Source organism: Hemiscyllium ocellatum, chromosome 2, assembly GCF_020745735.1.
Source record: "Hemiscyllium ocellatum isolate sHemOce1 chromosome 2, sHemOce1.pat.X.cur, whole genome shotgun sequence".
NCBI classification, from domain to species: Eukaryota; Metazoa; Chordata; class Chondrichthyes; order Orectolobiformes; family Hemiscylliidae; genus Hemiscyllium; species Hemiscyllium ocellatum.
In genome coordinates this window covers 71,380,256-71,397,208 of record NC_083402.1, presented here as the reverse complement: position 1 = coordinate 71,397,208, position 16,953 = coordinate 71,380,256, and the positions used below count along the sequence as shown (strand labels likewise).

Below are 16,953 nucleotides of genomic sequence, written 5' to 3'. Positions count from 1 at the left end.
AATTTTCAGCAAGCATTTCTTCTTGATGAACTGTGAAGTCAATTTATTATGCTTTTTATTTATAAACAGCAGATGATTAGGAGGAACAAAAGGCATAATATCACAGTTGCTGGAGATCTGAAATAAATATCGAAAGTACACACACTGTGCCTTGATGTAATTACTGCAGTCCTTTTTTGTGCCAGGAGTAGGGGTGGCATTAAGTTATAAAAGGAAACATTAGAACATGGATTTCTAATTCAACATCGGTCTTTATTCTTTAAGTTACCTATGGCCGTCAGGTTTTACAACCTGCAGCACATGGCTTTTTGGTGTCAGGGCAATAAGGGATGAGACATAAATGTAGGCCTATCTAGCAGCCCCATATCCTATAAAGTAACTTTTTTTAGTTGGCAGTAGAGTTTACTACAGAGTTTATTTGGCCTAGAAACAAAACCACCTCTTTTAAGCTCAAAAGCAGTGGCACAGGTCAAAAATTCAGCACCTTCAAATGCAGGGTTTGGGAGGATAGGAACATCCGACTATGGTTTGAAAAATGAATCACTGTTAAAATGAGGGTTTTCCATCTCTAAAATATTTAAATAATCAACCTGCCTTCTGAGAATGGATTGACTGCTCACTACCCGTCTTGACCTTATTTAAGGTCAAAGAGGGCAAGCGGAGATCCTGTGTTATGGAAATTAGATGCTGCTTTCCAGTCTAAATCTATTATTCCTTTGTTCATCATTCCATTTCCAAATATCCACTAAATCCTGAGCATGTATCAGGTCGGTCTAACGATAATTAGATTAGTTTGGATGCAAAGTTAGCAGAAACAATTAGGTGAAAGACTCCTATAGATGTCTTTGAAGCTTTATTATTTGAGTATTAGATAGAATAAAGAGACCCATGTCAGCCAGCAAGCTTACAAAAACAAAGTGACTAGTACAAAGAGCAATGTGAAAAATAGTTTTAAATTACTTCAGCAATACCTAATGTGGGGAAAATAGTTTCACAGTGATATAGTCGCTGGATTGACAATTCAGATTCCCAGGTTAATATTCAGGGAACGTGGGCCTGAATTTCGCAATGGTAAATAGCAAAATTTGAAATCAATATAAAAATGTAGAACAGACAGCTAGTTTAATGGTGATTTTTCATTGTAAAATCTCATCTGGTTCACTAATGCCCTTCAAGGAAGAAAACAGGTTATCCTTACCAGGTCTTGATTTACATGCAACTTCAGCACCATAGCCATGTATTTGTTCATTAGCTGCTTTCTGAAACAACCTATCAAGCCATTCAGTTCATGATGAATTAGGATGGGCAATAAATGCTGGCCCAACCAGCAACATCCACATCCCATAAGTAAATTAAAAAATTCAATGACTACATAAAATAGATAGATTCCCAATATCAATAATGTACATTCATCAAAAATTGAATTTTTCCACTGTTGATACTGTCAGTTTCTTGATGTTAACCTATCGGATTTGGAAGGCAAGTTTGCAAATACATCACGCAACACAAACAAGTATTAACTTTCCATGTGCTCTTCCATGGTTTCCTATTAACAATTGGAATTAATTTTGTTCCAACATGTGGAAAAAGTACCTTTGCTATAAAGTAATCCCAGATGCTGAGTTCAGGAGGGATGAACTTCTCTTTATAGACTGGAGTGACCTGACTGACAACTGGAAGAGACGTACTGTATGAAGGTGCTTCTCTGTTTGTTGCTTTTGAGCCTGTGCCCTTGTAAGAGTTGTGATGCTCATCAGGAGTACCACCTTCTGTAAAAGAAATAGAGAGGGAGTAATTAGCCATTTGTTCACTGATTTGTTGTGGGTATATGCTTAATGAATCTTAAAAATCATAGTAATACAATTTTACTTTTTCTTCTACTTAAAAAATGAAAGAACAAACAGCACTTCAATTCTAATATTAGCAGTGAATGTTAGCATAGCTGCTTTGGCATTTTGAATAAATAAGCCTGTTTTAAATGAAAATATACAAGGCAATGCAATCCTGTAACTTCAGTTAATTATTTCCGTACATATATTTGGAACAGAGTACAATCATTCTGTAGTATGGATACGTAAAGAAAGATAAAATGGAACTTAAAAATCGGTGTGACAACTGCTTTGCCAAGAATATTTCATTTCTTGTAACAGGTTAGTCAGGAAATAGGAAACTTAGTTCAAGTCTTTTTAAAAAGTAAAAGCTGATTTTTTTTTAAACTGGTACATCCCAAACTCTCAACCTCTATTATTTTGAAAGATAAGGAAAGTCAATGATGGGAACCAGCTGCAAGCTCCCCTCAATGAAACACACCATCTTGACTTGGAATGACATCACCTTTGGGTCAAAGTCTGAGAGCTCCTTTCCTTACAGCATTGAGTGTGTATCGACAGTGGAGAGCAGCCATTCAAGGTGTTTCACCACCATTTTCTCAAGATGATTTAGCAGCAGGTAATAATGGCTACCCTAGCTGGCAATGCTGACATGCTGTAATCAAATATAAAAATGACATACAAGTATCCCACAGTAAATTGTACTCTGTCTAAACGTTAGCATAACAGCAATGCATAAAGAAATCGTCTGTGTATAAATAGCCAACCTATGCCTTTAACTGAGAACACATTTCCATTTCCACATGTCCATTTGGTACCTCAAACACTATTGACAAGAGCAAGAGTAATGCACTTAAAACGTACAGAAATTACAAATAGGTTAGGTTTTACATTGTATGTATGGTTGGAGCATGATTCATTGTTGTCACATGTACTGAGATAGTGAAAAGTGTTGTTTTGCATGCTGTATAGACAGATCATACCATACAAAGTGCATCAGGATAACAAAATAAAATGCAGAATGCAGCCACAAAGACAGCACAGAGAGAGATCAACATTAACATTTGCGTTACCTGTTCACAAGTCTGATAACAGCAGGGAAGAAGCTGTTCTTGCATTTGTCCATACATGCATTCAAACGTTTACATATTCTTCCCAACGGAACTGGGTGAAAGAGTGTATAACCGAGGTGGACGAGGTGGAAAGGGTCTTCCATTATGTTGGTTGTTTTCCTGAGTCAGCACGAAGTACAGGTGGAGTCAATGGATGGAAAGCTGATTTGCATGATGGACTGGGCTGAGTTCATAACTCACTGTAAAGGAGTCTTGGGAACAGCAGTTACCATACCATGCTGTCATGCAATCAAATAGGATGCCTTCCATCGTATAACCATAAAACTTGGAAACAGTCCTTGTGGACATGCTGACTTCCATGACCTCTTGAGGAAGGAGGGACATTGTTGTACTTTTTGACTGTCGCAATGAGTGGACCAGGACAGACTGTTGGTGATCATTACTCCCAGGAACTTGATGCTCTTGACCATTTCCATCCCAGCATATTGATGCAGACTATTTGTTTGCATTCACAATATTAGTTGCAGGTGTTTATAGTAATTGTTTTTGGATAGTTAATTTTATTAGCTATAATGTAGAAATACTAGGCAGTTCAAGTATTTACTCACTAACCTCAACTATTTCAGTCTCAGATATGTGGAAATAAGAAGGTTCAAGCTTCAGCTCTGGATCAGGCAACTTTGCTATTGCTTCTATCTCTTAAGTAAAGAAAAACGTGAAGGATGTGGCAAAAAATATACATCAAGAGAAACTTGAAATTTCCTTCCTTAAAAATCAAAATTTCTTTGAAGGCAGGTATTATTTAAGAAAAATGGTGAATGCAACTCATAACTATGTGTGGAACCGCAGGAGAGATACTAAATTAGTAATTTAGTATCTACGGTCAGTATTCACCGTAGAAACTGGTATTATCACTGGACTATTAATCCAGAGACCCTGATAATGTTTTGGGGATCTGGGTTCAAACCTTGTCAAGACAGATGGTGGAATCTTGATTCAATAAAACAAAATCAGGAATTAAGAGTCTAACAATGATCATAAATCCATTGTCGATTGCTGAAAAACCCCATCTGGTTCACTTATGTCTTTTAGGGAAGGAAGCTGCCATTCTTACCTGGTCTGGCCTATATGCGATTCCAGACCCACAGCAATGTGGTTGATTCTCAACTGTCCTCTGGGTAATTAGGGATGGGAAACAAATGCTGTGCATGGCCAGTGATGCTCTCATCCCATGAATGATGAAAGAATAAAGATAAATCCCCGAGACCTGATCAGGTGCACCCTAGAACTTTTTGGGAAGCTAGCAAAGTGATTGAGAGGCCCCTTTTGGAGATCTTTATATCATTAACAGCCACAGACAAAGTGCTGATAGACTGGAGGTTGGCTAAAGTAGTGCCATTATTTAAGAAAGGTGATCAGGAAAAGCCAGGAAACTATATTCCAGTGAGCTGACATTCATGATGGGCAAGCTGTTGGAAAGGATTCTGAGGTACAGGGTTTATATCTACTTGGAAAGGCAAGGACTGATTAGAGATTGTTGATATGGTTGTGTGCATGGGAAATTATGTTTTATTATTTCAAGAACTCCATTTAGTTAATGAAAAGAATTGATGAAGGCAAAGCTGTGGATGTGGTCTACACGGACTTCAGAGTTGTTTTATAAACTAGTGTTTGGAAATGCAAATGCAAGTAACCTGACATAAGAAAAGAACTATTTAGACAAGTAGTAATTGCAGAGTTGCAGATGATTTGGAACAAGGCTGTACACTGATGCAGCTTGCGCTGGCAATAAAAATTGATTGATCTATGGACTAGCGATCAGTTATCAATCACATACATTTTTGCCTACAAACTGAGAGATGGTTGTTCAGTTACCCAAGAACAAGTTAGAGAGAGGGTCAGATTTTTCCCAGTTAGTAGTCGTCTCTCTGACCTGGTAGTGAAGCCTTGCTGTAAACCTGTTAATCTTTCTGGCAACAATTGTTGTAAACTGTGTCTCTTCCCAGGCAGGGGAAGCAAAGAGAGAAAGATGACTGAGGTAATGTGCTGGCCAGCAGAGGAATTGTCATCACAACAACTGTACTGGGAGAAAGACCATTGATCTGTATTTCTAGTTTTCCCTTGTCTCTAACCTATTTTACTTTGGGTATTTGTGTGTGTATATAAGGGGAGTTCATAAGGGAATTGCAGTTTAATTAACAGGATTATATGCTGATGACTTATAACTGTTTGCCTGTAGCTAGAGTCAAATCACTTGCAATATATAGTGATTCTCATTCAGAACAGGAACCTAACTAATGCTGTTTGCCAATCTGCCTTTGAAAATCACAAAATGGGGAACTGCCCATACTTGATAACAGTTTTAACTTCTGTGATGACTCTGGGAACAGCAAGGTTTGATTTCCAGTGTGAGTTTTAACAACAGATTGTATATGATGTGCATCATTACCTTTTAGGAGATTGGATTTTCAGGTAGAGGTAAAATAGGTTTCTGGTTTCAGATTTGTGAAAGTAATTTTTTTTTAAAACAGAGATCAGAAAGTAATTTAGAATGGTGAACTATATGACTTCCAAGAAAGCACGTAAGTCAAGTTAAATGCCTTGATCAGATAACTGAAAAGTTAAATGATGTGTTAAAAATGTCAAACTTTATGAAATACAGAAAAATTGGCCAATGCCACTTAGTTTGTGCTCAGTTCAGAAGAATCCTGGCAGAAGGACAATCTAATAGTTGTATGAAATTCCCCAAACTTCAGTTAGTTTGTGAAGTTCCCAACATATAGAAACTTTCAGGCTGTCAGAAGGGGAAAGGACAGCAGATTATCAGAACTGGAAATAAGTCTCTAGGTCAAAAACTGAAGAGAGTCAGTTAAGAAAAAAGTTAAATTATTACCAACACGAGACTGGTATTGGGTACCTTCAAAAGGATCCTAGTAGGGAAAAATGTCAAAACTTTATTTTGGGTTAAGCTCTTTTCAAGCTGCCACACACACACACCTTTTGACAGTTTTTCTTTCTGTGCAATAAACTTGTGTTCCTTTGTCAAAGAATATCAGTAACTTTTAGTGAATGTTTCAGTCAGTAAAGTAGTTGCCATCTCCTATCAGACCATAGAGGTGCTCTTTGATTAGAGAGAAATGACTTGCGGAGTAGTTTAACCTGAGGGTCATCATACCTCTGGCAATTGCAGAGTTGAGAAGGAGAATCCTTCATGGTAGTCTCAGGTGGTGTGGGAATTGAACCCATACTATTGGTAATTCTTGGCATTGCAGATCAGTCATCGTCAATTGAACTAACTAGCCCCTCAAGTACTGGCCCTGACAATAACTAATTCCAAACATCACTGGTTAGCACTGCTGCCACAGAGCCAGGGACCTACGTTCAATTCCAACTTGGGTAACTGTGTGGAGTTTGCACATTCTCCCCTGTCTCTATGGGTTGCTCCTTGGTGCTCTGTTTTCCTCCCTCAGTCCAAAGATGTGCAGGTTAGGGCAGGCTAGATGGGGTTGGCGTTGTAAAATGTGGAGTTAGAGGGATAGGGTGTTTGGGGGGGGGAAAGAGAGAGCTGGGTCTGGGAAGGATACTGTTTTAAGGGTCAGTGCAGACTCAATGGATCAAATGGCTCATTTTCACACTGTAGGGATTCTAATTCCATGACTATGATTTATCAAGCTGGTTTCACTCTGGAATCTCAGTAGCCGAAGATTACGAAGAACTGGGATCATAACGACATTCACTTTGAACTAATTTCAAACCCACCATACTTCTGACACTCCATTGACAACTAAACTGTGATCCCATTATTCCAAGTTGGATTTGAGTCCAGTACAAGATCAAAGCACAATATTTAAAAACAGTGACATTAGTCTTCCATTTATATAATTTCCTAAGAAATATTCTATATAGGAATTTTTAAAAAATCTTTGACTATATACAGACTGAAAATTAAGCATAAAATGTTTCATAAAAATTAGAAAGGAGTGCTGTTTATGAAAGAATACAGTACAATTGTGATTGACCCACTCCAAAACCCAATTCTTAAGCTGCAAATTGATAACAAGCATCTTGAAATATCAACATTAAACGGTTAACACAGAATATTGGAGAAACTCAGCAGTTCTGGCAGCATTTGTGGATAGAGAGAGTTACTTTGAGTCTGGTAGGAGTCTTCTTCCGAACTTTTCTGAATAGTCATATTGGATTCGCAACATTAACTGTTTCTCTCCACAGATGCTGCCAGAATTGCTGAGTTTCTCAGGCATTGTTTGTTTCAGAATTCTAGCACCAAAATATTCCGCTTTTATTCTAACATTAAATGATTGTACCAGTTTGTGGCTAGATTTCAGATTTCAACCAGCATCTCTGTTCAAGGGTAGTTCTATTAGTGGTGGCAAAGAGGTAATGTCAATAGGCCAGGTTCTGAGGATGTATGTTTAAGTTCCACAACATACATGGCAAAATTGGAGTTCAATCAAAATGCAGAATTAAAGCCAAATATGACCAGAGTTGATTATTTTGAAAATCCAAGTCTTCACTGATACCATCTACAGAAGGAATTCTTATCTGGTCTGACCTCCATGTGACCTGAGCAATGCAGATGTCTCTAAGTTGTCCTCTGAGATGGCCAAGGAAGCCACTCAACAACTGCAGGACAATCAGGAGTGCACAATAGATGTTGGCTTAGCTAGCAGCACCAACACCCCACAATTGAATAAGAAACATAATATTACAAAAACATCATTGTAAATATTCATGGAAGCATCTAACTTTTCAGAATATTGAACAACTAGCTATTCTTTCTAAATAAGATACCAGACAACAATTTTTTAATTCTGACTGAAATTTCATTAGGACAATGGACTGCCATATTCCGGAATTTAAATGCTGCTAAAATACAGTTTCAATATCTGTACAGCAATCTAAATTTAAATGCTGCAATGATTCAGCTGATTTACTGCAAAAAAAATTGAAGATTGCATGCACCAACTCCTCCATAAAAAACAAAATAAAGAACACTTATGCATGGACTTCAAATTAAGCGCATCAAATGAAATTAAAAAGGTTTCTGACTGACTATTGAAAATTAAGTTTACCATCTGAGCTTTCAGAATACCGTGCAAGGCCAAGGTAACAAACCCAAATCATAAAATATACATTCACAGAATTTAATAATGTTAGCTAAAGAGTCAATCAGAAATAAGAAAAAAGGGCATAAACCTTTCATTTAAGTTTGCTATTACTCATCCTATACAATTAAAACTGGTCACTTCTTAACCTTGACGTCAACATTTGAGATTATAAAATCAAGAATTATTCAATTATTTGCATGATAAAATGTTTTGAATTTAGGAGTTAAATATACTGAAGCCAAATGACCAGTGTACTTCAACAGTTTTGTCTCAAAATTAAGAAAGTATTGGGAACCACTGGAATGAGACAATGGCACCTCCTCACTGTCCCTCATGATTTGCAGCATGCTCCTATTTCTTTATCACTGAAGTGCAAATAAAACACAATAGAACAATCCAATTACATTAGTAAGCTGAGCATCACGGAATATGTTTTGATGTTTGTAAAATTTATATAAAATATGCTGTTTCTCAAATTAACACTATTTTAAACTATTAGAATTGCAAATCAAGATGTATTGGCTTTTCTGATAGCAGTTTATATTGCTTTAGTCTCTTACACACAATTTATCTGAAATAAAAATCAAATAATTTCTTTGGGTGCAGCAAAGTATTTGTACAATTAAGCTTTATTATGTATAGCATGCTTAATTCCTTCAGTTATTAATAGCGCATATATAGGTACAGTTAACTCAATGGGGTAGTAAGTCTCTCCTTTCAATCAATCTTTTTTCACTTTCCTGACTACGTTGCAAATGTTCTATAATATTTATGCCATTAATTTTCAATTCAGTTTTCAAGAAAGGCCAGAAAGCTTATATTTAAAACAGCAAAAGCTATGAGAAAAATATTGGGCAATATGAAATACTAGCATTTAAAATGTGAAGCACTGAGGAACTTACAGTTTAAAAATATGCCTTGTGATTAGGTGCAATCATAACTGATGTGAAACTGATTTCAGTCTGCTCTATGAATTATAAAATAATGGTTATGGCATAGGACTAGTAAACGCAAGGTCAATTTTAGTAAGGTATGAAGTAAATTCAATTACATCCACAAAAACTGTTCACTTTTGTTGAGGACTTAATTGGTTCGCTCATGATCTTCAGAGAAAGGAACTTGCCATACCTGTGGAGGAATCTAATCTGTGCTCAGTGCAACATAAAGGCTAGGCAATAAATGCTGGCCATCAACATAGTGTGGAGAAATAGAAGAAAAATAACTATTACAAGACAACCTCCCACAGATCCATTTGGTATATTCCAGTTGGATTGAAAATTTGAAAAAAATTTGTAACCCTCAACAGAATTAAATAATGTAATCGTCTTTTTATTACATAATGAAACATCGCATTTCATGTTGATTTTATAATTGAAAGCAAGAGTAATCATTGCACTAACGTAAATATGATTGTTTTGTAAAACTTATTTTGTGTTAAAAATTTTGAAATATTCTATTCCAACGGATGTTGAAAACCATTCAACGGTTCACCTAGGTAAAATTCTGCCCAAACGTTTGGAGCAAATTTAGTTTACAAGAAAAAAATCTGGCTGCTCTATTAAAGCTCCAAACTAAAGACTTAGTGTTGATAATTAAAAACTCATCTTCGTTGAAGCGTACAATAAATAAAACATAAAAAAGCATTAGAAATTCAACCATCATGCGCACGTACTGTTTAAAGCAATGCATTGCGAAAGCAGTAATAAATCAAAAATTTGATAACAATCATTACTTTGTAATGGCTTCATATGTAAAGGCTAAAGCAAATATTCTAGTCCTAGTAGTCTTGCCTGCTGCACTTGCAGAACGCGCAGGATTGAAGACTGCAAGAGCTTTTGAAAACCCCACACAATCCACGGAGTACATTACTATCTGCTGTTGACTATGCTCAGGTAACCACCTTCCTGTCAAAATAGACAAGTATCAATCTGCTGTTGGAAAAACATGAAAGTAACATATATATGTGATTGTGAACAGTGGATACTGAGCAACTCACTCTCATTCATTGCTTTTATTTGTGAACATCACCATTTCTAAGTACTGAGTTAGTGCCGAATAAAAAAAATGAGAATATGGATACAAACATGCAAATTTAAAATTTTTTTAAGTAGTATTCATGTTTTGATAAGGTTGGAAACTTAGAGTAAATCGTTTGAAGTCTTTGGTTTCCTTACTACATGAATACTAAAAACATTTTGTTTTAAGCTAGTTTTTAGACCTTGAAGTAGCATATACAGGATAAAATATCAGATTTTCACCCAGACTACCTTTAACTAAGTAATTGATGATCAAATTCATGTATACATCTGTGAACATAACCCTGATTTTAATTATTTCTTTAAGAAATGCATAACATGCTGTAGAAATGCTTGAAAATATCAATGCTTTGCTTTGCTGAAATAAATTAATTTTTGGCCAAGTGTGGCAATAGTTTACAGGTTTTATGGAACATTATATGCAAAACTTCCATAACAATAGCCATAGACTTTCTTGAAATTCCTAAAGTATGCATTTTAACATAACTTATTTTTCATAAAAGGATTGCTTCACCATGAATATAGTCACTAACTATGGGCATGCTCTCTGTTCTTGGGTGAGTGATAACATTTACATTGAAAAGATTAACTACTACAACATAAAAATGGTAAAATATTGAGAAACAATTTACAGCTCAATCAGGAAATTTTGTACCTAATATATACAGCATAACACTAAGTTAGTACGGTTCAAATTGGCATCTGTTACATTAGTTTTTCAATTTTGCATTATATTCATATCACTTGCTACCGACCATTCAAAAAATTTAAGTTACTGTACTTCCTCATTCAATGCCTGAAAGATCAAGTCAAATCTAAATAGTTTAGTCATCATGGTTAGCAATAAGATCACTTTTAAATTTAAAAAGTGATATGTCTGAAGTTTAAAATAATACTTGGAAAAACTCATTGATTTGAATTTTGCAGTTATAAGTAGGTGGCCTCAAATTGCAAATAATTTTCAGTTTATAACCAGTAAAAAGTGATACAGCAGGTCATGCGGAAAATGGCTGGGTTTCTTGGGACTCTGAACACATATAGTGACATGCAAAATTACCTCAAAAGCCAAGTACTGTGATGCTGGTGATCAAACATAAAAACAAAGTGGTGGAGAAACTCAGCAGGTATGGGAGCATCCGTGGAGGGAGAAAAAAAGTTAGTATTGAGTGTAATATGACTTCTCCAGAACCAAAGAATGCTGCACTACCTGCTGAGTTTCTCCATTTCATTTTTATTTCAAAATTATCTCCTTGATACCACAGTAATGCCTTTGCAAATGAATTTGTGGAAAAATAAAACGCATAAAGCTGTAAGATTGAGCCAGTAAATTGAATGCTGTGGGACATGCTGGAAAGAAGAATACAATAAGATAGATTCCGAAAATTGGGTTATGGAAAATTACCAATAGCTTACAAATGAATTCTTAAAGGTTCACAGTATAACCGTGACCATGTTTTAAAAAAAAAATCCCTCGTTGATTCCAGCCCAGTTACACACATCATCTTTGATCAAATTGGAAGTGTCCCACTTTGCTTTCCTGAGGATTAAGGAATGGCAACTTGGATTGCTAAGCTTCGTTATTTACACGTATTACCTTGATTTTTCTTCCCCCTGTGCTCCTATTCTCTGGAGGAGACACGAAATGCTGGACAAACTGCTGCTTATCTTATTTTACTCTTGACGCCACTTCTAAGTAATCACACAATATAAGTAAACAATTTTATCACCTATTTTCCCAATCTCACTTTGAATCTGCTGCCAGATTTCTGTTCACAAAAATGCAACGAATCTCTGCATTGACTATGAATCTGCACCCTAACATGCACAGAAGTGCTAAAACATGCTCCCCTCACTGTCATTCCTTCATATTCAACTATACCATTACCACAAGAAATTGAGAGAAATTATTAATTTATTCCTCAAGACAGAGAAACTTCAATTATCCGAGCATTCGATTATACAAACAAAATACTCCCTCCACCCGTTTTGATCGGATAATGGGCCTTATTTAACATTTCTGGTTAGACATTTAATGGCAATTTTAATTCATCTGCACAAAATATGTAACTTACACAAGCAATTGTGGACTGATCAGAACCATTATTTTTTTAAAAAGTATTAAATCTGTTCAGCTCTTCCGTCAATTAACTTTAGCAGTATGAGAAGTACAGAACAAAAAAAAAGCTGTCAAAAAGTTGATTTTAAATTGATCTAGGAGTAATAAGCTGAAGACGGAATTGCCACTCAAATTAATAGAAGAAAATTCATCAGATTATTTAAGAAATCTCTCATTAAGCTGTATTACAGAAGTATGAATGTAAAAAAAATCTTAAGGTAAAACCATTTGAGAATATAAGCAACACTCAGCTGTTACTTTACATAGCAAAAGCAAACTACATAGTAAAATTTCACTAAATAATTTCTTCATTTATGCACTTATCAAACTGAGAAAAATCACACATTTTTGATGACTCAGTTAAGGACAAAGTTATATTTAAGGAAATTCTAAGCACAAATATGACAAAGACAAAGCAGTAAAGAACATGTCAGGAAGAAAAATACTATTTACCTTCCAAGTTTTTACTAGAATATAGCGTTATTTCATAGCTTAACTACAGAGATGAAAATGTGGTTTGTGAGAATCAAAGAAGTCAAACTAAATGTTGAGAAACAAATTAGCACAAGAAACGCTAAAAATATAGAACTGCTTCTTTAATTTTCAGTGGAGGTGGCCGACATTTTCTCAAAGCTGCAGAGCACCTGAGGCTCTGTATACAGCAATCAGCACACTGACGCTATTCACAGCATTGACTTCCAAGTATGGAAGCTACTGCTGTGTCTGGACCTTGGAGGTCCAAGCAGAAAAAATAAATTGCAGGAACACTGGTGGTAAACGGTAGGTTAACAGCCTGAAATTGCTCATTACAGCTGGAAAGAAATGAAGAAATATTCTTAAATATTGACTGATCTACAAAATATTGTCAATTTATTTCCAGATTGCAACCACACTGATCGGCATATATGCTGTTGAAACACGAGATTAGAAATTTACATGAAGAACATTCACATAGAACGCAGATGAGAAAAATAAATTAACAAACCTGTTACAGATTTAGGTTGGATTTGACCCTTCAGAGGTTGCTGGGCACCTCCCCCAAAAACTGCAGCCCACATTTTGCTATCGAGAGGATGAGCTACAAGGCGGAATAGCTCATTGCTGGAGTGCGTTCCCAAGCCATGAACAAAAAGACTAAGGTAAACCGCTGTCAATACCTCACAGAGTAGGATTGTCAGTTTGGGTTTATCCTCGTCTCCAGCAGAATTCAAGAGATGATTTAGTTCCTTTATACCTGTGAATTGAAATATTCAGAAATTAATGCACAGGGCGAATGCCGGATCCGCGGAATCATTTTCCGCAGTATCAGTTATCCCCAGTTTGCTGCAGCCTGAAAATACGACATGGAACATTCCAGAACTAGGAACTAGCAGGTTGCCAGGGAGATAGATTTCCCATTTAAATTAATGGGGTTGTTACTATCTGTGGTCTTGGAACGTATTCCCCACAGATCTGGGGGGACTACTGTATTTCAAATTTCTTTGACAAAGATGTATCTAAACTTAGCTTTTAAAAAGGAATATATTGTGGAAATACTGTGTTCCTTTGTATTTTTTCCTTATCTCTCATCCTAAAAGGGAACATGAATGACTAATGCTAGAGACAGTAATAAATGTAGAAAAAGCATGCAGATAAGATGACAATTATTCATTTGAAGAGATCAGTAGCCTATGAATCATGAAGAATAAAAACTTTTCCAGAACAAAGATCAACTGGCTTGAAAGGGTAGGATACATATGGTAGCAAGTCAACTGTGTGGACTCTTCCACCCACTTCAAATTTGCAACAGTCTATTCTGTGGTAAAGTAAGTCAAACACAACAAGCAATTTTAAATTCAACAATACATCTGCTGAACAGAAGTATATATAGCTATTACCTGGCCAGTGGTCTGGGGAAGTGTTGGGAGTTATTGTACCATCTAAACTTGCTGCTCTGTTTGAACGTTGCTGCGCAAACAGAAAACTCTGGTATACCATCCCAGTGAACTGGTTTGCATATGAAGAACTGGAAAAAAAAATTAATATGAGTTTACTTTCATGTTTCAGCCATTGCTAAGCTGGTACCACTGTTGCTTCTAAGCCATACATTTCTAGGTTCAATGTTCACTCCAAGGATCAGACTACAAAAATCCAAGGTGACATTGCAGAGTAGTGCTGACAATATGTTGCGCTGTCAGAAGGGAAGTCCTCTTAAATAGACATACAAGTCCATATGACAAAATTTCTAACAAGTGTGTAGGAATTATCTCTGGTATCTGCTCAATATTTATACTTTAGTTAACATAAGAACAGTTATCTGACCATTACTACAATTCAATTCATGGGAGCTTATGGTGTGCAAATTCACAGCTGTTTTCTAAATTTACAAAAGTGACCATACCTCAAAAGAACTTAATTGACTGCAAGGTTTAGAAGTGGCCACTAGTTCTGAAATGTTTGCATTAATACATGCTTTGCTTTTCTTTCACTGAAGCATTAGCTGATCCTCAGAATGACTACCAACCCACAGAGCCTCAGGTCAAGAAGGAAAAAAAGAAAACAAACAGCATGTCAAGCAGTGAGGGATACAAAGGTATTTAGAGATTAAAATGACTAGTGAAATCATGAGAGTAGGAATGGGGTGGATGGAAGAGAGGATGAGAGGTATTTCTAATTTCTAATATCAATTTTATTTGACAAGTAGGTAAGCATTAACGAGATTTACACAAAGCTGTCTTAAATTTGTTGATAAAAACATTAAGAACAATGGTTGGTGGACTTGTAAACAAGTCCAGAAGCTCCATGATTGCAGCATGAGTGCAAAACAGTGCCGTAGAGCAAGAGGCATATAATTTAGTTTGGGTGAGGGTTAGGGAAGGGTGGGCAAAAGTTGTGACAGTATAGTGAAGAAAAATAGGAGAGAATGGTAAATTGAACAGATAAGTACACACATGAAATAGAGGGGCAAAAGGTGGAGGGAAAGAATGAAACACGGCCAGGGATGGAGATGACTGTAGTTTTTTTTTGAGGGGGAAATGGAGAGGAGGAGGAAAAGACACAGAATTGGTGAGAAGTGTGTTCAAGAAACTATGGGGCAAAAAGTAACAGGTCCAGTGAAGGAAATGATTACTTAAAGGGGACAGTGAAACAGAGACGGAGAACATAGTAACTGGGTTGTGGAAGATACATAATTAGGTACTTCAATTTTTAATTAGAACACAAAACAGAACAGCACAGGAATGGCCTCTCAGGCTACCCTATCAGCGCTGATCATTGTGCCATTCCAGAACAATCCCATCTGCCAACACATGAACTGTATCCCACAATTTCCTATCTGTTCATGTGTCTGTCTAAATGCACCTTAAACTTTGCTAACGTAACGGTTTCTGCCATCTCCCCTCAGAGTGTGGTCCAGACACCCATCAACCTCGGTTGAAAAAACAAACTTGCCTCACACATCTCCTGTAAACATTTCCCCTCTCACCATAAACCTATGGCTCCAATATTTGACATTTCCACCCTGGGAAAAAGACGCCAACTATACACCCTACCTATGTCTCTCAATTTTCAATATTTCTGGTCACCCCTCAGGCCTCTGACACTCTAGCAAAGGTTTGTCCAACATCTCCTTATAGCTAGTACACTCCAATACAGGCAATATCCTTCTTTTAATGTGCAGTTCTGGTTCCCAGACAATATTCAAATAATTCATTTAGTGCACAGTTGAGTGAGCATTGATTTTAATTACAGTGATGAGCAAGAAAAGAAAGCCATCTGACAGAGCATTAAAACACAAGTTGCAGTAACTAGATGATTGGTGCTGAGAATACTGGTGAATTAACATAGGCGAGTCATGATGTGGCAGGCAATGTTCAGTTGTTAAAAAGAAGAGGAAGGGAAAGCACTTGGTTGAAAGTGAAGGAAAAAATATAGCACTAAGAGCAGACCAATTGCGCACAATCAAATGGGAGAGCAAACGGGGAGGGGAGTGAGCAGGAAGAATATGATCACCAAATGAAGAAAAATAAATTGATGAGAGCATAGGTTAAGCAAATGGACCACTCAAAGTACAAATAGAATCAATGAGTACACCAGAGAATGTATATCCAACAGCAACAGACAGTATGCAATGAATATCTAGCAAATTTCAATATGGATTAATAGGTCAGAGAATTAAAAAATGAAATGAAGAAAAGATTTTAATGATTTCTTAGCACCATCCGAGTGCTCTGAGCTCAAGGGAACTCTTGTGCAAAGTTTGAAAGAAATCATATTCATTGTGGATTATCTTAATCAGAATTAGTTTATAATCAAGTCAGCACTTAAACAAGTCAAACATATCCAGAGTTTCATGCCAAGGTCACTGCAGGATGCTTTAGCCTCAGCCTTCTTTCAGATAAGCAAAGGAAAAAAAATCACCCAGGATTCACTAAGAAACTATATCAAAAAGTGGGGGCATGTGTGTGCATCTACACTGATTCTACGCAACAATCACATCTTCCTTGAAGAATCACTGCTTGCAAAATAACCTTAGATTCAGAGATATACAGCACAGAAACAGACCTTTTGGGCCAACTCTTCCATACCGACCAGATATTCTAAATTAATCAAGTCCCATTTGCCAGCATTTGGCCCACATCTACCTAAAATATTTTTAATTACATACATGCCTTTTAAATGGTGTAATATAATCACTTCCTCTGACAGCTCATTCCAAACGCTCATCACTGTGTGTGGAAACAGTTGTCCCTTAGGTCCCTTTTATATCTTTCCCCTTTCATCCTAAACCGA

General features: G+C 36.4%; 1 protein-coding gene across 7 annotated transcripts in view; it reads right to left on the bottom strand.

The window, feature by feature from the left end:
- Positions 1-16,953, bottom strand: part of dmxl1 (Dmx-like 1) — a 223,220-nt gene that overhangs the window by 54,574 nt on the left and 151,693 nt on the right. For all 7 annotated transcript variants that reach the window (XM_060837582.1, XM_060837607.1, XM_060837615.1 and 4 more), the window contains 3 exons: positions 14,061-14,188; positions 13,169-13,417; positions 1,594-1,769 (listed from right to left, as the gene is read on the bottom strand). In XM_060837582.1, coding sequence (XP_060693565.1) covers positions 1,594-1,769; positions 13,169-13,417; positions 14,061-14,188 — 553 coding nt within the window. The remainder of the gene's footprint in view (positions 1-1,593; positions 1,770-13,168; positions 13,418-14,060; positions 14,189-16,953) is intronic.